The 20,343-nt window shown below is 44.1% G+C and overlaps 1 protein-coding gene across 1 annotated transcript; it reads left to right on the forward strand.

Annotated features, from left to right (window-relative positions):
• The first annotated feature begins 3,472 nt into the window (after positions 1–3,472).
• Positions 3,473–16,166, forward strand: LOC143298116 (nucleoporin Nup37-like). Its single transcript, XM_076610817.1, has 7 exons — positions 3,473–3,708; positions 6,133–6,257; positions 8,637–8,709; positions 9,567–9,752; positions 12,424–12,605; positions 14,737–14,869; positions 16,030–16,166. Exons 1-7 carry the CDS (start codon positions 3,562–3,564, stop codon positions 16,144–16,146), a joined length of 963 nt encoding a protein of 320 aa, XP_076466932.1. The 5' UTR covers positions 3,473–3,561; the 3' UTR covers positions 16,147–16,166.
• The last annotated feature ends 4,177 nt before the right edge of the window (positions 16,167–20,343 follow it).

A 20,343-nucleotide genomic window follows, 5' to 3' on the forward strand; every position in this document is an offset into this window, starting at 1 on the left:
AAGGCGAGTGGAAATGGTCTAATGCTGCCCGGAGTGTGTGAGTTGGAGTGAAGGCGAGTGGCAATGGTCTATTGCTGCCCGGAGTGTGTGAGTTGGAGTGAAGGCGAGTGGCAATGGTCTATTGCTGCCCGGAGTGTGTGAGTTGGAGTGAAGGCGAGTGGCAATGGTCTATTGCTGCCCGGAGTGTGTGAGTTGGAGTGAAGGCGAGTGGAAATGGTCTATTGCTGCCCGGAGTCTGTGAGTTGGAGTGAAGGCGAGTGGCAATGGTCTATTGCTGCCCGGAGTGTGTGAGTTGGAGTGAAGGCGAGTGGAAATGGTCTATTGCTGCCCGGAGTGTGTGAGTTGGAGTGAAGGCGAGTGGAAATGGTCTAATGCTGCCCGGAGTGTGTGAGTTGGAGTGAAGGCGAGTGGCAATGGTCTAATGCTGCCTGGTGTCTGTGAGTTGGAGTGAAGGCGAGTGGCAATGGTCTATTGCTGCCCGGAGTGTGTGAGTTGGAGTGAAGGCGAGTGGCAATGGTCTAATGCTGCCCGGAGTGTGTGAGTTGGAGTGAAGGCGAGTGGAAATGGTCTAATGCTGCCCGGAGTGTGTGAGTTGGAGTGAAGGCGAGTGGCAATGGGGGTGGAAGACGAATTGGCAAGGTTGTTGCTTTTAGTCCAGCCGACCGCTCAGTTCACATCAGGGCTGAAAACGCAGTCAGTATCCTGAAGAACCTGAACGCAGTCAGTATCCTGAAGAACCTGAACGCAGTCAGTATCCTGAAGAACCTGAACGTAAAAAATGGAAAACACAATCAGGAGTTTCAAGGTGGTGCCATAGTTGTGTCAAGCTACTGCAAATAGATGTGTGTGTGTGTGTGTGTGTGTGTGTGTGGTGTGTGTGTGTGTTGCTAATTATCATTAGCTGTAAGTGAATTAGTAATGTTGAGTTGATGGAGGTAAGGTTAAGTAGAGTCGAGAGCTGTGATGTTGAAGATGGATAATGTTGAAGTGGAGTGCTGGCCTTGAGGCAAGGCATCTGCACTGGAAGCGAGAGAATCTGAGCGCACAGACTGGTGATCCTGTGTGACTGAGTGTAGTGAGGTTGAGACTGGGAAGGTTCCAGTGTGGATGGAATTTGGGTTTGACAGATGGGGTTAAAAGTGGTAAGGTTACGGATAAATATGGTCGAAGAAGTTATGCATGAGTTAGATTGAATGGAATAGCAGTAGATGGGGAAATGGGAGAAGAAATGGAATGCAGGAGATAGAATGTACGAGATATAATTGTGGAAGGAGTGTGATAAAATGAGAAAAGGTTTGGAATACAGGTTTAGGTAGGGAGCCGCAAAGTGGGGTAATTATAAGAAGGGACAGAATGAAAATCACACCAACTGGAAATGTGATGAGTGTTGACGTAGGTCAACGAAATGTGATGAGTGTTGACGTAGGTCAACGAAATGTGATGAGTGTTGACGTAGGTCAACGAAATGGAGAGGGAATGGAATAGAAGAGTTTGAAAGTGAAATAGTGTGAATAATACAGAGTACGAGGAAAAAAACTCGGGAGATAAAAGAGTTAGAAACGGTTTGCTGCTGTTGACATACATGGTTGAAACATGAAGGTACATTATCAACAAGAGCTGACAGTGGCAGGATCGTGCAGAATACCAATAAGTGAGTAAGAAAGGATTTTGTCAAATGCTAATGAGAACAAGGAAAATACGTGGGAAAGGAGGGTGGCAGCAGGCTACAAAGCACGTGAAATTGCTCATATCCAATATACAGCGCCTCCTGAAAAAAATAGGAAAAAAAAAAAAAAGAAAGAAAGAAAAAAGGCGGCAGCTAAGATGTCCGACCCACGCTTCATTCGACTGGACTCGATCGAGAACTCAACATGTGTAACTAGAGGGGCAAGTGAGAACTCAACATGTGTAACTAGAGGGGCAAGTGAGAACTCAACGTGTGTAACTAGAGGGGCAAGTGAGAACTCTACCGGCAGGTCGACCACTGACGTTGCGCCAAGAGATGCACGAAGAGCAGTTTACGACTGAGAACAGAAGTGAAAGGAAAGAGCAGCCGAGTAATGAACTGAAGTTGTGAGAGCTGTGTGTTTTCAGCCTGTCTCGTTTTGGGAGGGGGGGGGGAGGGGGTGACGAAGAAAAAAAAACCCTAACCCCCCCCCCCCCCCCCCCCCCTCAAAAAGCCCAACAAACTTTATGGAGCTTAACATTGAAGAAAATCGTGAGATCAGAAAACAAGAGACACTCATTCTCTCACTCTCCACTCTCTCTCACTCACTCATTCTCTCACACAGTCCCCCCCCCCCCCCCCGTCTCTCTCTCTCTCTCACACTGTTTCACCGTGACTCGCTCTCTCATTCACACATGCTCTCTGTCTCTCTCTCATTCACACATGCTCTCTGTCTCTCTCTCATTCACACATGCTCTCTGTCTCCGAGTCTCTCATTCACACATCAGTGCTCTGTCTCTCTCTCATTCTCACAATCACTCACTCTCTCACGCTCACCCTCTCAATCACATACTCCCATTCTGACATTCACTCGATCTTTAACGTCCTCTCTTCCTCTCACTGTAACATTCGCTCACTCAACCCCCCTCACTGACATATTCATTGGCTTTCCCCCATTCAGACTCATTCTCACTCACCCATTCACTCACACTCAATTTCACCATCATTTTTTTCTCTCTTTCTCAAATCATTCCCACTCTCATTCACTCTTTCGCTCACTTATTTTCAAACTTTCACTCACTCACACACTCACTCACACTAGCTGTCCCACTCTCACTCACTCATTCTTACACTCACTCGTCTCACATCCGTCACACTCACTCACTCATTTTCGCTCCGACTTAATTTCACTCTCATTCTCTCCGGGCTCAGTTTCAATCAGTAACTCTCACTTTCTCTCTCTCTTTTTCTTCTTCTTTCCGTTACACGACCAACATCGACTCGCCGATGACTCTGTCGTACGTGGTTACGGGGGAGTATCGGGCTGACCCCGGTGGGTAAAGGGTGGAGATTTTCCGATCTCCCAGGTCAACATAATTATGTGCAGACCTGCAAGTGCCTGAACCCCCTTCGTGTGTATACGCACGCAAAAGATCAAATACGCACGTCAAAGATCCTGTAACCCATATCAGTGTTCGGTGGGTTATGGAGACACGAAAATACTCAGCATGCATGAACCACGGGGGTCAGCCCGCTCCCAAATCTCACTCTCACCCTCAATCTGTCACTCGCACACTCACGGATTATCACGGCTCACTCTCTTTCACTCTGTCACACTTTGCCACTCACTCATTCACTCTGCTCTCACTTTCTCACTCTCTTGATAAAACTCACTCTCACTCACTCTCATTCACTCACTCACTCACATTCAATTAATCTCTCACGCAAACACGGAACTCTCCAGGGGTCTATTTTGAACTTCAGCACCGGCTGGTAGTTTCTGCCTTGACAGTTATCCCCCTTGTACTGGTGCATGAACTTCACTTGCGGGAAAGGCGGCATCGTGCAGACGAGAACAAAACCAATTTATCTCTTTCATTTCATCCAATTTCACCATGAAAGACGATGTGAAGTCCAGTACATATTCAATTCCATGCCAGGAGGTGGTTCGCTGTGTGGAGTTTTCTCCCTTCCAGTGGTCCTGTCAGCTTCTGGCGTTCGGAACAGCAACAAAAGTGTCCGTGGTTTCATGTCGCTTCCAGGTTGGTAACATTATAACAATGACGTTTTGGGTCATAAACTGTATTTTTAGAAACTAACTTATGTTGGATACTCGAAAAAAACCCACAACAACAACAACAAAAAACAAAACAAAAACAAAAAACAAACAAACAAACAAAAATACCCCCATCATAATTGTGCCACTGTACGCTTCTTTGACAAAATTCACACACGGCAGGGTGACACGCACTCCGAACACACACACACACACAGTGACACACACACACAGTGACACACACACACACACGCACGCACAGACATACGCACACACACACACACACACACACACACACACACACACACACACGCTCGTTGTATACGCATGTATGTGTGCGTGCGTCCAGACCAATCTCCATTGTCCGCAGAATAGTACAAAGAAATAGCACTCACTGCATAGATATGTGTCCATTATTTGTTTGTGATGGAGTAGGCAGGGGGGGGGAGAGGAGGTAGTTGTGGAATTTGGTGAAGGGGGTGGGGCTGTGTGTGTAAAACATTTTCCCCTCCACACAACCACCAGTCTTCTCAGATAACACTGATAATTTTGTTTGGTTGGTTGTTTTTTTGGCAATTTCTACATTTCTTCCTGTGTCCTCTTTTGTTTTAAAGACAGAAAAAAGTTGTAAACTAGTTAATAGCATTGTAATATATATATATATATATATATATATATATATATATATATATATATATATATATATATATACTCTGCTACATTTCTTCCCATCCACTCTTTTATTTGCCTTCTTTACAGCATTAGAGAAGGCAAGAAATGTAGAGTATAGATTATAGTGTTAGTAACTAAATTACAACTTTTTTCATCATTGAAACGAAAGTGATTGAAAAGAGTATGGGAGAAGACATGTGAATATTGCCTTTTTTGTTGTTGTTGTTTGTCGGTTTTCTTTCTTTTAAAATTTTTCATTTTAAGGATTTGATACCCCTAAAACTTCTTGTTGAAAGGCTGCAAAGCTTTTGTAGTCCCATACCAAAAGAACTGAACTGAAAACACTGAATATATTATTGTATTAAACTTAAAACCTAAAGAGTTTTACAAGGGCAGAACTAGGTAGGTACAGGTCTCAGTGGAACACTCCTAAGGACGTCACCTGAGATCAACACTTTGACAGCAACACCATTAAACTTAAAGCCAGCAAGACCCTTGGTTTTCTACACAGAAACCTCAAGATGAGTTCAACTGCACCAAAAAAAAGGAAAACAAGCCTTACAGTGCTTCAGAAAATCCACTGTGGTCAAGTCCACGTGAAACACAACAAGCTGCAGCTTGCTTCAAATGGGAGCTGAAGAAGACATGTTGAACACTTTGGGCTGATCCAGTGCAGGACTAACTGTTGGCGTGGCCTCTTCCTGTGCACCATCAGGGAATGGAACAGTCTCAACATGGATCAAGCAGCCTGCATCAGCACCACTCCTGATAGCATCTTGCTGTTAGGCATGGACAAAGTAGAGATCAGCTGGCAGGTCCCCCCTCTGTCCCCTCCAAGTTCCTCGGGTCCCTCCATTCCTACCCCCACCCTAGTTCCAATCCATGTATACCCAGCAATCTTTAAAAAAAATTTTTTTTTTGCTACAGTAGTGACTTGTGAGTTGTGAGCCTGACACAGCATTAGGCTGTGTTCAGGGCTGGCATTGGTCCTAGCTTGTTGTTAGGACCACAGGCTACTGTTACTGTTCCACATAAGCTAACTACTTACATAACAGTTTTGGGAAAATATATCAGGTTAGACTAGGCGACCTCAGTGATAAGACACGCAATATTAATTTTTGGTTTGTTCCAGATTTTTGAGGCTGTAGCTGTGTTGGTCAGATTCAGGGGTATGCCTGTCTGTAACGTTGGTGGTGGATGTAAACTCTGTGGTGGTCAAATTCTGGAGTATGCTTGTCTGTAACATTGGTGTTGGATGTAAACTCTGTGGTGGTCAAATTCTGGAGTATGCCTGTCTGTAACATTGGTGGTGGATGTAAACTCTGTGGTGGTCAAATTCTGGAGTATGCTTGTCTGTAACATTGGTGGTGGATGTAAACTCTGTGGTGGTCAGATTCTGGAGTATGCTTGTCTGTAGTGTAATGTTAGAGGTGGATGTAAAGTCTGGCAGTCAGATTCAAGGGAAGGAATGTCTGTAATATTGGTGTTGGATGTAAACTCTGTGGTAGTCTAGATTCTGGGGTATGCCTGTCTGTAATGGTGGTGGTGAATGTAAACTCTGTGGTCATCAAATTTAGTGGAATAAGGAACGTATGTAATGTTGGTGGTTGATAAAAAAAATCTGTAGTAGTCAGATTCAGAAGAAGGAGGAATGTCCGTAATGTTTGTGGTGGATGTAAACTCTGGTTGTGAGATTCTGGGGTATGCCTGTCTGTAACAATGGTGTTGGATGTTGCAGGAGGAGGATGTGGACCTTCAGGGGCTGGACTACAGTGCGGTGAAGGACGTGCAGATGGACCATGGTGTGGCCTGTCTGGCCTGGAGCCCCAAGACCTCCATCTCCATGCTGGACAAACATCTGTGGTCAGTCCCTCCCCCTGGCTGCCAGCCTTGTCTGACACTGTTGCTTACTTACAGTGCAGCCCACTGCACAGGTCCATACCAGGACTGCTGCTTCAGTACCTGCCTTGTTGCTGTCATGACTTGTCACTAGTGTACTGACTGAATGCCAGCAGGAATGTTCACATAGAATTTGGGCATTTCACATATATTTAGAGGTTTGAAGCAAGGCACAGGTATATTTTTTGCATTAATTGTTTTAAAAATATGTAAATAATTTTGTGACTTGATGAGAACCAGCATCTCCGCAGCTGCATGTATAATATTATTGTATTTGAAGAATGGAGTAATATTATTTTAACCCTTTCGCTGCCAGGAAAATAAGATTTAAGTGAAATCTATTTGCCAGGGTTTTTTCACAAAAAACGGGTACAAATTTTCAAAAAATTCTGTGCTCTTTGTTATTGGAGAAAGACCTATAAATGTATATATTTTCTGAAAGGTAAATGAATAAAGAATACAAAACACAAGACATTTTCCCATTTTGTATATTTTTAGTGACATGCTGTAGTTTTGAAATCAGTGTTTTGTTTTTTGTCACATTTTCAACTTGTTCATTACAAACATTTGTCAGGTAATTTGCACTCAAATATCATATTTTCTGGACAAATGGATATCTGCACACACAAAATCATACTAGAAAACCACAATAAAAAAAAAATTGAAAAAGAGATAGATACACAATGCATTGTGACTTCTCCAAGTGATAATGTGGATGTGAGGCCACGCCCCCTCAGTCTCCACCCCCCCACCCACCCCCTCCTCTTCACCCCTCTCACACGGTTCACACGGTCACTTTATCCAGTTCTCATCAGACCTCACACTGTGTCCTGCTAATAATTCAGTCACTTTGTGTCGTCTGCTACACTGTACAGCCGGCATCACTCACTGATAGTCGTATCTTGGCCACTCTCTTGATTGCTCCCTTTTTTTTCTGTCAAATCGTCCTATCAGTGTTCACCACTGTCTTCTCCTTTGAATTTACGCTTCCAGTCTTTTTGAGCATCAGCTAAAAAAAGAAATCTTGGTTGATTTAGTTCGCCACGATTGCATGTCTTGAGCATGGCGTCAGTCCAACATTTTGTTGAGCGAGCGAGGAGAGGAGCCAAGCAAACACTGCGGCCAGTAACCCATCCAAAACCTTTAAGTAAAGGACTGCATCATAATATTGATGGTGTTTCTAACTATGAATAGAATCTAGAAAGATTCCCTGAGCTAAAGCTAGCAGTATTTTTGTCAGCGAACTGAATGCAAAGCAGGGAAAAGTCAGAATATTTCGATGACAAGTTATCTCGTCATATAGGCATCGAAGCATACATGCTTGCCATGACGAGTTATCTCGTCATATAGGCAGCCTAGGGGTTAAGTTATTGGTATAGATTCTTAATGCACTTGGCTCCACAGTTAAGTTTCTACCAAATGTTCTGTTTATTCTTGACAGCATAACATTTATTGTTTCTAAATGTGGCCTGAGTACAAAGCATAACAACATGTCATCAAACCATGGCTAATTAAGCACATTGTACTATTCTGGCAATCATACATTACATTTAAAACTGTTGAAACTTTTCTGGCAGCCTGTTGGTTATACAAAGATATATATATTCAAACAGGTGCAGACACTTGAAAATAATTTTAAATGTCCACAGCTCACTGAACAAAGGCATTTAGTTTTACCTGTTTAGTGCTTACAGGAAATGAAGAATGCTGGGTGTGTTAAGATTGACAAACATTTTATATAGTTTGATTTGGAGTAAGACTGTTTGTTTATTCAATATTATTATTATTATTGTGATTGTTATTGTTAATATTTATAGCAGCTATCTTTGATGAGAGACCAAGCTGTAAGCATGTTACAAATACACAGTCTTTTTTCACAGCAGTCTGTCTGCCTGGGTATAGTGACTGACTGCTGCCTGTAGGCGCTCATCATTCGTTTCCTGTGTCATTCAGTCAGGCTTCAGTCACACACAGGCACACACAGGATAAGAGTGGATTTTTCTTCAGAATTCTATCAGGGACAATCCTTTGTTGCTGTGAGTTCTTTCATGTGCGCTAAGTGCATGCTGTTCTTGGGACCTCAGTTTATCATCTCATCTGGATGAGCAGAGTCCAGACCACGATCCAAGGTCTAGTGGAAGGGAGTAAGATTCAGGTGAGTGTGGGATTGAATGCCACACACTTAAGATTTCTCAAAAAAATCCCTACAGGCATTTTACCACTTGGCCAGCACTTCAGCTAGTTATATATATGAATTTGGATTTTTGACTGGGTAGCTATTACTTCTTTCCTCATTATATTTACAATTATTGTTTTGTGGTTTTTTTGTGTGTCTATTAACAGTTTTGCAGCTGCTTGCGATGACCATAACGTACGAGTGTTCACTTCAGACTTGAAAGAGACCAACAGTACTCAGGTAATGAATCAATGAATATGCAGATTTATGATCAGTGGTTTTCTTTTCATGATTTCATTGCAGTTGACTTGGTATTGCTTCATTTGAAAATTGAATTCAAACTGAAATTCAGTTTGGGTATATGATCAAAATCATTCTATCATTCCAACTTAGTAAACAGAATGTGGTAAGTTAAATCAACTTAGTAAATAGCATATGGTATATAACATCCATCAGTTTAAAACATGTTGGGGTTCATTTTGACCAATTTCATATCATTGTCATAGCCAGTTGAAACTGAAAGCAGTGTCCAACTATTCTGTTTGTTAATATAAAAAATATTTGTCTCATTTTTGTGATGCCGGAAATGGGAGGGGTTTTGTTGCTGTGGTGTTTTTTGTTAGCAAGGCAGACACCATTTGCAAACAAAGTTTTGTTGCTGTGGTGTTTTTTGTTAGCAAGGCAGACACCATTTGCAAACAAAGTTTTGTTGCTGTGGTGTTTTTTGTTAGCAAGGCAGACACCATTTGCAAACAAAGTTTTGTTGCTGTGGTGTTTTTTGTTAGCAAGGCAGACACCATTTGCAAACAAAGTTTTGTTGCTGTGGTGTTTTTTGTTAGCAAGGCAGACACCATTTGCAAACAAAGTTTTGTTGCTGTGGTGTTTTTTGTTAGCAAGGCAGACACCATTTGCAAACAAAGTTTTGTTGTTGTTGCTGTGGTGTTTTTTGTTAGCAAGGCAGACACCATTTGCAAACAAAGTTTTGTTGCTGTGGTGTTTTTTGTTAGCAAGGCAGACACCATTTGCAAACAAAGTTTTGTCGCTGTGGTGTTTTTTGGAGAGATGATCTGAATTTGTTGATTCTTCTGCACACGCAGGTTCTGAAAGGCCACACTGACTTTGTGAATGCGGTGACCTTTAACCCCAATGAGGAGGATCAGCTGGCGAGCACAGGGGACGACCTGACGTGTCGGGTGTGGAGCGGCGGGGAGGGGGACAGTGCTGTGCTCAAACTGACCGCCCCGGGCATGTCTGTGTGCTGGCATTGTGACGACCCCCTCAAGGTGGTGATGAGTTTCAGTTTCAGTTTCAGTTTCTGTTTCTCAAGGAGGCATCACTGCATTTGGACGAACCCACATACGCTGCCTCATGTCCACTAGGCAGAAGCCACATACGCTGCCTCATGTCCACTAGGCAGAAGCCACATACGCTGCCTCATGTCCACTAGGCAGAAGCCACATACGCTGCCTCATGTCCACTAGGCAGAAGCCACATACGCTGCCTCATGTCCACTAGGCAGAAGCCACATACGCTGCCTCATGTCCACTAGGCAGAAGCCACATACGCTGCCTCATGTCCACTAGGCAGATGCCTGACAACAGCATAACCCAACGTGCTCGTGGGGTATTGAACACATGTATATGTATTTGTGTACCTGTTAGAGTGGATTTCTTTTACAGAATTTTGCCAGAGGACAACACTCTTGTTGGCTTCTTCAATGTGCTGTGTGCATGCTGCACATGGGACCCCAGTTTATTGTCTTATCCCAGTGGTTAGATGCTCAGTTTGATTTTCAAGTGAAACTCGTCTTAACCTATCCTGGGTCAGAGACCAAGCTCTAAACACTTTACAAACACGGTGACCATTTGTACAACAGGCTGACTACCTGGGTACAGCCCACTGACAGCGGCTCACCATTTGTACAACAGGCTGACTGCCTGGGTACAGCCGACTGACAGCGGCTCACCATTTGTACAACAGGCTGACTACCTGGGTACAGCCCACTGACAGCGGCTCACCATTTGTACAACAGGCTGACTGCCTGGGTACAGCCGACTGACAGCGGCTCACCATTTGTACAACAGGCTGACTACCTGGGTACAGCCGACTGACAGCGGCTCACCATTTGTACAACAGGCTGACTGCCTGGGTACAGCCGACTGACAGCGGCTCACCATTTGTACAACAGGCTGACTGCCTGGGTACAGCCCACTGACAGCGGCTCACCATTTGTACAACAGGCTGACTACCTGGGTACAGCCGACTGACAGCGGCTCACCATTTGTACAACAGGCTGACTGCCTGGGTACAGCCCACTGACAGCGGCCATTGAAGGCTCACCATTTGTACAACAGGCTGACTGCCTGGGTACAGCCGACTGACAGCGGCCATTGAAGGCTCACCATTTGTACAACAGGCTGACTGCCTGGGTACAGCCCACTGACAGTGGCCATTGAAGGCTCACCATTTGTACAACAGGCTGACTGCCTGGGTACAGCTGACTGACAGCGGCCATTGAAGGCTCACCATTTGTACAACAGGCTGACTGCCTGGGTACAGCCCACTGACAGCGGCCATTGAAGGCTCACCATTTGTACAACAGGCTGACTGCCTGGGTACAGCTGACTGACAGCGGCCATTGAAGGCTCACCATTTGTACAACAGGCTGACTGCCTGGGTACAGCCGACTGACAGTGGCCATTGAAGGCTCACCATTTGTACAACAGGCTGACTGCCTGGGTACAGCCCACTGACAGCGGCCATTGAAGGCTCACCATTTGTACAACAGGCTGACTGCCTGGGTACAGCTGACTGACAGCGGCCATTGAAGGCTCACCATTTGTACAACAGGCTGACTGCCTGGGTACAGCCCACTGACAGCGGCCATTGAAGGCTCACCATTTGTACAACAGGCTGACTGCCTGGGTACAGCTGACTGACAGCGGCCATTGAAGGCTCACCATTTGTACAACAGGCTGACTGCCTGGGTACAGCTGACTGACAGCGGCCATTGAAGGCTCACCATTTGTACAACAGGCTGACTGCCTGGGTACAGCTGACTGACAGCGGCCATTGAAGGCTCACCATTTGTACAACAGGCTGACTGCCTGGGTACAGCCCACTGACAGCGGCCATTGAAGGCTCACCATTTGTCTCCTTAGGTTTCAGTCACGCACACACACACACTCACACACATGGTCATGTAACATTTTACATGTGTGACTGTTTTGTTTACCAGGCCATCAGGCAGTGATACTCTGTTTTCAGTGGTGTGTATGTTGGGTATTTTCTTGTTTCCATAACACACCAAACGCTGACATGGATTACAGGATCATTAACATGTATATTTGATCATCTGTGTGCGTATACGCATGAATGGATTCAGGCACTAGCAGGTCAGCACATTTGTTAACCTGGGAAATCGGAAAAACATTCTTGCACACACAATTCCCAACCAGTGAAATCTGGATTTCGCTGGAAATGAAACTTTTTTTGTGTGTTTTTTTTTTTTAAATCGTAGGAACAAAATCTTTCGAATGTGTGAATGCAAGAAAATTGTGAAGCCAGGTAAAAAATTGACCGTGGAGAAATGAAATGTGTTTTTCTTTTGTACAGTTCACAGTTGTCAAGTGTTTTTTTTTTTTTTTTTTTAATCTTTGCATTCTTTCTCCAGTCTCGGCCCAGAAAGATGGAACAATCTGCCCTTCTCACTCCGTCACATGGATTCCCCACTTCAGTTTTATTAAGTCTGTTAAAACACACCCTTTCCATTCTGCCTAGCATCCGTCTGCATTATTATTGAATATGAAGTCTTTGTACTGACAGATACTGTTAAAGTCTGCATTATTGTTGAATATGAAGTCTTTGCACTGACAGATACTGTTAAAACTGTATGATCTTTTTTTTCTTTTCTTTTTTTTTTTTTTTACTCCAGCAGTTATCTTTTTGTTGCAGTTGATGGTGGCACAGAAAGACGGCATCATTCGCTTCTTCAGCCTCAGCAACCAGCAGCCAATCAAAAGCCTCAGCTGTGGTGTTTCGCCATTGATGGACTGTGATTGGTCGAAACACAACTACCTGTTAGTGGGCGCTGTTGCAGGTTCTGATTGGATCGTCTTTGATACCGCCTCTTCAAGGTTACCCTTGTTTTTCAGTTTGTTGTAATTTGAGGAAGTTTGTGTCATGTGTGTGATGATTGTGTGTGTGTGTGTGTTGTTTGTTTCATGTCTATTTCTGTAATGTGTATTGCGCTTGGTTCTGGAAATCTCTTCTGCTGTTAAAGCTTTTGTTGGAACATATCTCTTCAAACGACATTTTAAACAGTAGGTCTTTCCTCCTCAGACTGTCTTGCTATGTGTTTGTGTGTGCATGTGAGTGAGTGTGTGTGTGTGTGGGAGGGGAGGGGGGGGATAAAATAGGAGAGATGTGTGTTGTAACTCTGTTACTACATAGTATTTCTAGCAAGTTTGTGTTTTTGATATTATTCATATTCCTGAAGCTTGTTCATGCCACACGTATTGTCAAACACTTAGAGGTAAGGTAAGGGCTGTATAAATGAACATATTGTTTTTATTGGTAGTAGTTGTAGTAGTATAAAGGTTGAAACACACAGACACACACACACACACACACACACACACACACACACACACACACACACACACACACACACAAGCCCTGCTTTGGTGTGATTAATCAATTTAAGTTTCAAGGAAGAGGCAAAGCATGCAGACCAGTCCATATTTGCTACACCACATTTGATTAAACAAAAAGTTAAAATGAAAAGGGGGAGCACATGCCTGACCTGTGCATCAAGCCAGCACACTGAGCAGGCCTTGTTCGGATCAGCACAACACCCATGGAATCACTTGTTAGCATTCCAGTCATTGCAGACAATATTGGCTTTGCCACTGATGGTTATTTTGTTCTGAATGTTTTCATCAAAGACTTTCCTGATGGATTTTTTTTGCAGCACACCATGGAGAATGAAATGAAGAATTGTCTAAGCTAGAAACTGCCAGACAACTTTTAATTGCCTGGGGACAAGTAGATTAAAAAAAACCCTCTACTTCAGTACTCACCCCCCCCCCTCCCCGCCCCCTGATATCTATTTGATCTACTTGTCCCTCCTATCTGGAGAGGTGGTTAACTACTGCTAGAACTGCCAAATAAGCAGACATGATTCATTATGTAAGTGGTATATTCTACAAGAAAAGAGAATGTCATTGTTTTGTCTCTAACAGTAAGAAGAAATAAATAGTTCCAATGAAAATTTGAAGTCAGATCTATCATTTCCACGTTGACATGTTTTGTTGACCGAACATGCCATGTCTGAGTGATAAAGAGGAGGAGGGAAGCGCAGTTGGTCAGCACTGAAGCTGACTGCTCATTCACCCTTCCACTGACACAGAAACTGGTTGCCCTGCAGACAACTGGGGAGAGCATTTCCTCTTGGCCACCAGGTTTAATTGTCCTGACAATTGGCCATGTGTGTATTTTGAGCCTTGATCAGTGAAAAGAGTAGGATGGACAGACGGTTGTGGTCAGTCTGTGGTGGACTGTTGGCAGTCTTTGCTGTTGACTTACAGCATCACTCAGGGTTGGTACACAGTCTGTTGACTTACAGCATCACTCAGGGTTGGTACACAGTCTGTTGACTTACAGCATCACTCAGGGTTGGTACACAGTCTGTTGACTTACAGCATCACTCAGGGTTGGTACACAGTCTGTTGACTTACAGCATCACTCAGGGTTGGTACACAGTCTGTTGACTTACAGCATCACTCAGGGTTGGTACACAGTCTGTTGACTTACAGCGTCACTCAGGGTTGGTACACAGTCTGTTGACTTACAGCATCACTCAGGGTTGGTACACAGTCCTGGAAGTCTGGAAAAATCTTGGAAAAAATGAAAGAACAATTTCCATGGCTGGAAAAGTCTTGGGGTGTAAAAAGAAAAGAAAAGTTTTGCCCTTCAGGATCTGGAAAAGACTTAGAATTTTATAAAGACTCCTGACCAGTACCATTCAACAAGGAGCTTAATGCATTTAAAAAACAAAGTGATGAAAATGGAACATTCACACACGGATATTCACCAGTCCTTTTTATCAGCAGTGTAGCAGACACATTGGCTTTGTGTACGGTGTGGAAAATGTCTGGTCTGGAAAAAGTATGCAGTTTTGTTTGGTCATTTGTGTTGGAACCCTGGTCACCTCTAATGTAAGTTGTTGCGACACTGACTCCCTGACACACTGACCAATGGTTTCAGCACACTGGACAAGAGGCAGGCCCATGTAGAAGGTGCTCGCAGCTTCCGCTGGTCACGGTCCCACGAGAGCCTGCTGGCCACGCTGGGCCGACCCAACCGACAGATCAAGGTCTTCAACACACTGCATCAACAGGTATGTTGCTTTTGTGTACCTTTTGTCACTTGGTGCTTTATACTGGTTCTTAGTTAGAGAATTTTAAAACTTAAAAAACAACAACAACAGCAGCAAAAACAGGGGGGGGGGGGGGGGGGGGGGGGGGGGGGAACACACTTATAAAGCCCCAAGCCAAAAATCTGAAATTGTGTCAGGAACCTTGATGAAAGACATTATTTTTAGTAGCTGGCATGTGCTTGTTGAATGAATGGCACAGTGTAGTATCTCAATTGAAGGATGCGTGTTTGAGGGTTGCTGATATTTCCTGACGAGCACTGCATGTGTCTGTATCTCTCAGTCTCATGGACTCCCAGCTGTATTGTGACAGAAGGCCCAGTCAGGTAGTCCCAAACCTAAATGAACACCCATTGTAGCATCATCACATCCATCCTCATTCATCATTATTGAAACACAGAACAAATACCCCAGGTGTCTGCACAGGTCTCTGAATCTGCTTGATGCCCAGGTATATATATGTATTATATAAAATGAACAGCCCTGTCAAGTAGTCCCAAACCTAAATGTAGGCCCATCATTGTTTCCACCCCCATCGTCATTCTTCATCAGTAAAATTTGATTTGATTTGATATGGATACTTATATAGTGCCTGTCCTCAGTGAAGACCAAGCTTTATGCTCTTTACAAACTGAGGGTGATTTGCACAGCAGGCTGCCTGCCTGGGTAGAGCCGACAGATGGCTGGCATTGGGCGCTCATCATTTGTTTCCTGTCATTCATTCAGATTTCAGGCACCCACACATATACGCTCAGACAGACATGTAACATTTTATGTGTATGACCATTTTTCTTTATTTACCCCGCCCTGTTGGCAGCCATACTCCATTTTAAGGGGTGTGCATGCTGGCTATGTAATTGTTTCTGTAATCCACTGAACGCTGACGTGGATTGCAGATCTTTAATGTACGTATTTGATCTTCTGCATGTGTATACACACACAGGGGGTTGAGGCACAAGCAGGTCTGTACATGTTGACCTCTGGGAGATCCTCAGAATGAAAGTCCAATGCTTTAACCTCTTGGCTGTTGCGCCCATCAAATACAGACAAAAAGTCCGGAATTCTGGGGCACAAAAAAAAAGCCTGTTGTTCAGTCACTGTATTCCCCTTGTGGCTGTGTGCAGCTCCATGTGTCAGTGACTCTCCCTGTGGCCTACGGTCTGTCCTGGCACTGCGCCCTCCCTGTGCTGGCTGTCGGCGGGGATCGCAGGGTTCACTTCTGGGTGGTGGAGTCCACGTGATGACCACGTCGCACTGTGTAGTGTGTTGTGTCGTGATGTATTGTGTGTGGAAATGTTTTGTGATGTGTGTTGTATTGTGAATTTGGGTGAACAGTGTGTGTGTGTGTGTGTGAACTGTTGTAGCATCATCAAACTACACCCACCTCCCTCACCCCCTTCCCCCCTGAGAGTCTTTTCACAGGTTCATTCCTGTCTAGCCTCAAATAACCGCCCCTGCCCCCCTCTTCCTTCACTCACCTTTCCAGGGTCAGATTGACAGCCTCTACCTGCCACCTAGCTGGAAATCCCCCCCCCCCCCCTTTCTCTACAGGTTAAACTCATTCTTTACTAAGGTATGCTATAACGTACCTCATGCATGCAGTGCTTTGTTACTACTTTGTTGCTATAGCGTACCGCGAGTTAAACAATTTGTAGTTCATAGGTTAATGGTCTTGTGCAAAACTGAATGGTACAGGGAAGAAGAAGACAAAAATTGACTGCAGGATTCTTCAAAACAAAAAACTAAAGTTTATAAAAACCTTTTTGGTGGTAGATGAATCCTCTTTGTTTAGTGGGATATGACGTTTCGAACCATAGACCCATTGTCAAGTGATGAAAAGAGGACAGTGTGGATAGGAAAGCCTGTGTGAGAAAAGGGTGATGACATCTCACTACTTTCTGTTTTGATGGACCATGCACACTAAACACTTACTGATCACCATTAAGTGCAGTACATACACACACACACACACACACACACACACACACACACAAATATATATATATATTTTTACACATATATACACACACATATATACGTACATACATACACACACACACACACACACACACATATACATATATATACATACACATACAATATATATATACACATATACATACACACACATATACATACACATATGTGTTGCTTCTAAAAAGAGGGATAGGAGGTTAAAGAAAGAATAAGGACAGAGAGATCAAGGCAGAAGGGCCCAGGCGCTAGACGTCAGCGATGTCGTTCAATCCATTCGGCTGTGCGGTCTCCAAGCGGTTAAAGCCTGAACCGGACTATAAATGGCGGGCGATTTGAATCAAGCCAGTTTCTCACCAGAGTCTGACACTGTGACGTCGGTGAAGGTTTATTCAAAATAAAAGCCTAATAAAGCTACGGTTTGGCTTCATTTATGGCAGAGAGCGAGATTTGCCTAGCAGCTTCCAATCTAGACCTGAATTGACTTTGGAAAGTACAAAATGTGTCAGCTACAAGTAATACAAAATTTGAATGCAGAGAAAAGGGGCGGAGCTAGAGCCGTTTGTGTTTGCGCTAGACGTGTCTGTCAGATAAAAATAGCACCAGCACGTGGTACTGTCCGGTGAGAATTGGAAAGCATGCAGACAGCCCCTCGACGTTGGCAACCGTAAACAACCACATTGTGTGGCAGGAGTACACGGATATCTTTCTCAGCTAACAGTGAGTCGGTCTTTGTTTTGCTTTCACCTCCCACATGTTTACATTTCTACCGGACACGTGCTCGCGCTTTTTATAGATAAACTCCGCCCCTTTCCCTTTTATGGATAGGCTCTAGTGCGCATGCGCAACCGAAACCTTGCTCTCGGGAGTTAAGACTTTAATGACACGGCTCTCCATGTACTTTCTGTACGTGCTGTCACTGGGGTTCTGCCACACAGCTGAGATTCTTGCATGGGTGAAGCGGTGGTATGGGCCAGTAAAATGCTGGCCGACAGGGTTGTTGTAGCCTAGCTTCATCGACCTCAGGTGTTCGGAGAAGCGCTCGCCCAAAGAACGGTAGGTCTCCCCCACATACAGTTTGAAGCAGAGGGTGCAGGACAAAATGTGTACAATGTGAGTAGACTGGCAGTTGAGATGAGATTTCACAGTGAAAGTGCCAGAGGGTCCAACGATTGAACCTGAGGTGTCTATAAAGGGACAGGTCTTGCACTTTTGATCCCCACAGGGTCTGCACCCTGGTGAGGTTGAATGGCTGGTAAGGGGACTGAGTTTGGACTTCACGAGCATGTCACGCAGGTTCTTGTCTCTCTGAAAGGCAATTAGTGGTGGCTTGGAAAAGACTTCTCTGAGGTCTGGGTCCTGTTGCAGGAAATTGAAGTTTTCACGCAGAATTCTGCAGACTGGCAGGTTGTGTGGATAGTATGGTATGGCTGCCACGGCACGATCCTCGTTCTCTCCTGAGCTTCTGAGCAGGTGACAGAGCATGCACACTTAAGCACTGTCTGCACGATGTCCTCTGGGTAATGGCGGGCTGCAAAGGAGGTGGACATCTTCTGCGCCTCATTGTCAAAATCCAGGTCACTGCTGCAGATGCTTCTGAGCCTCAGGAACTGAGAGAAGGGTATGCTGTTTCGGGTAGAGGATGGGTGGCTGGAGCTGTATAGAAGATCTGCATGGGAATCTGTAGGCTTGAGAAGATGGTGGTGGAGAGTTTGGGGCTGTCTGGATGGACAGAGATGGAAAGGTCCAGGAAAGAGATAGATGACGATGATACTTCATGAGTGTATTGGAGGGCAGGGTGGAAACTTGACAGGTGTTGGATAAAATTCAACAAAACTTCCCTTGGGCCAGTTGACACACCGAGGCAGTCGTTGATGTATCGTCTGAACAAAGCTGGTTGTGTTCCTGTATAGTGGTTGAGAGCCTGTTCCTCCACATAGCCCACAAGACACAGTCACCCAGAAGTGCACCTGCACTTTAATTGTAGCTGAGAATGCCTTTGAGTACAGTACATGCGAGTGTACGTGTGACTTAATGAGATTGTACAGGCATTGCGCTTACACTGTTTTGGTTGCATGTTGATGTAAATGACATGATAGGGTGAAGGGTTAAAAAAAACCCATTTTTTAAGAGATTTTCAAGAGTTCTTTGAATTAGATTTCAGGGTTGGCACCTTAGAAAGCATGCTGCACCTTTCTAAAATGACTGTTGGGTATGCAGTATTCAAATTTGATGTAGACAGCTTGATTAATATGGCCATGCATTGAAAAGTGGAGCAAAGGGATTGGCAGGTCCAGATCTGGGCCTTACACCAGTTGTTTCCCTTGGCCTGTAGGATTTTGGAGAAAGCACATCATCATAGGGCAAAAGCTTACCGACAGTGTTCGGCAAAATCGTGTTTTAGTGAGGGAGGACATGTTTGTCATTTTTCTTGTTTGTTTTAATGCCAATTCTGTCATTTTTGTAATGTTTCCATGACTTGCACATTGTCTGTGAGTTTTTTTTTCAGTCTCATTGTCAGTGGCGATGTGTTTTCGTTCAAACCAGTTTTGTCATCTTGATCATGTGAAATGGTGTTTCACAAGAAAAAGCAGTGGGGAAAAATAAAGAGTATACTGAATGGATGAAGTGCAGTTATAATCAGAAGAAAAAGAAAGTGGTGGGAGGAATCACATTGGTCAGGTGTCAACTGCCATTTCACTCTCTCAGCAGATGATGTGTGCTGTATATTGTATATATTGTATTGTACTGTAACATACTGTATTTTTGTCAAAGCAAGACTTTTCTGAGTGACATTTAGGCTTCTGTCCCCAGGAAGAGAAAGCTGCCACAGTGCAGCACCACTTTTGACTATTGTTGTTTTTTTTTTTACTATCAAAGTGGATATTTTTCTAGAGAATTTTGCTAGAGACAACCCTTCAGTTGCCACGGGTTTGTTCATGTGCACAAAGTGCATGCTGCAAATGGGATCATGGATTATTATCTCATCCAAGTGACTAGCGTCCAGACCACCACACAAGGTCTATAAGTGGAGGGGGGAGAAAATTCTTGCCAGATTGGGATTCATTCCCACACGGTCAGTTTCTCTTGCTTCCAATGTAGATGCTTTGCTGCAAGGCCACGACTTCAATATTGATCAGTCTGCATGCTTTGATGTCTGCCTGAAACTGGAACTGTGTCCATGCATGAACTCACAATCATCCATGTTTGACTGAAGAAAGAAACTCAACACAAATCACATTGTAGATGTATACATTTTTTTTTATTTATTAATAATGATATGATACAAAGCAATGCCTTTGTTCACGATCAGACATGACGACAACCACTCTCCAGTGCAGACATGGCATGTCAAACTTCAGGATAGTAGCTCCAGCTTCCTAGAAAACACCTGCTTTTAGTCCACAGAAAAATCTGTCAAGATTCTACAAATTCACAAATAAAATAATCAGTATCTTGCCATC

Source organism: Babylonia areolata, chromosome 23 (assembly GCF_041734735.1).
Source record: "Babylonia areolata isolate BAREFJ2019XMU chromosome 23, ASM4173473v1, whole genome shotgun sequence".
Classification (NCBI taxonomy): domain Eukaryota; kingdom Metazoa; phylum Mollusca; class Gastropoda; order Neogastropoda; family Buccinidae; genus Babylonia; species Babylonia areolata.

Bases quoted from the DNA above. Each gene is read 5' to 3' on its own strand.
- LOC143298116 (XM_076610817.1), top strand. From the start codon at position 3,562: ATGAAAGACGATGTGAAGTCCAGTACATATTCAATTCCATGCCAGGAG. The intron at 6,258-8,636 runs GTCAGTCCCTCC...GTCTATTAACAG, and splicing joins ATGCTGGACAAACATCTGTG to TTTTGCAGCTGCTTGCGATG. The intron at 9,753-12,423 runs GTGGTGATGAGT...TTTTTGTTGCAG, and splicing joins ATTGTGACGACCCCCTCAAG to TTGATGGTGGCACAGAAAGA.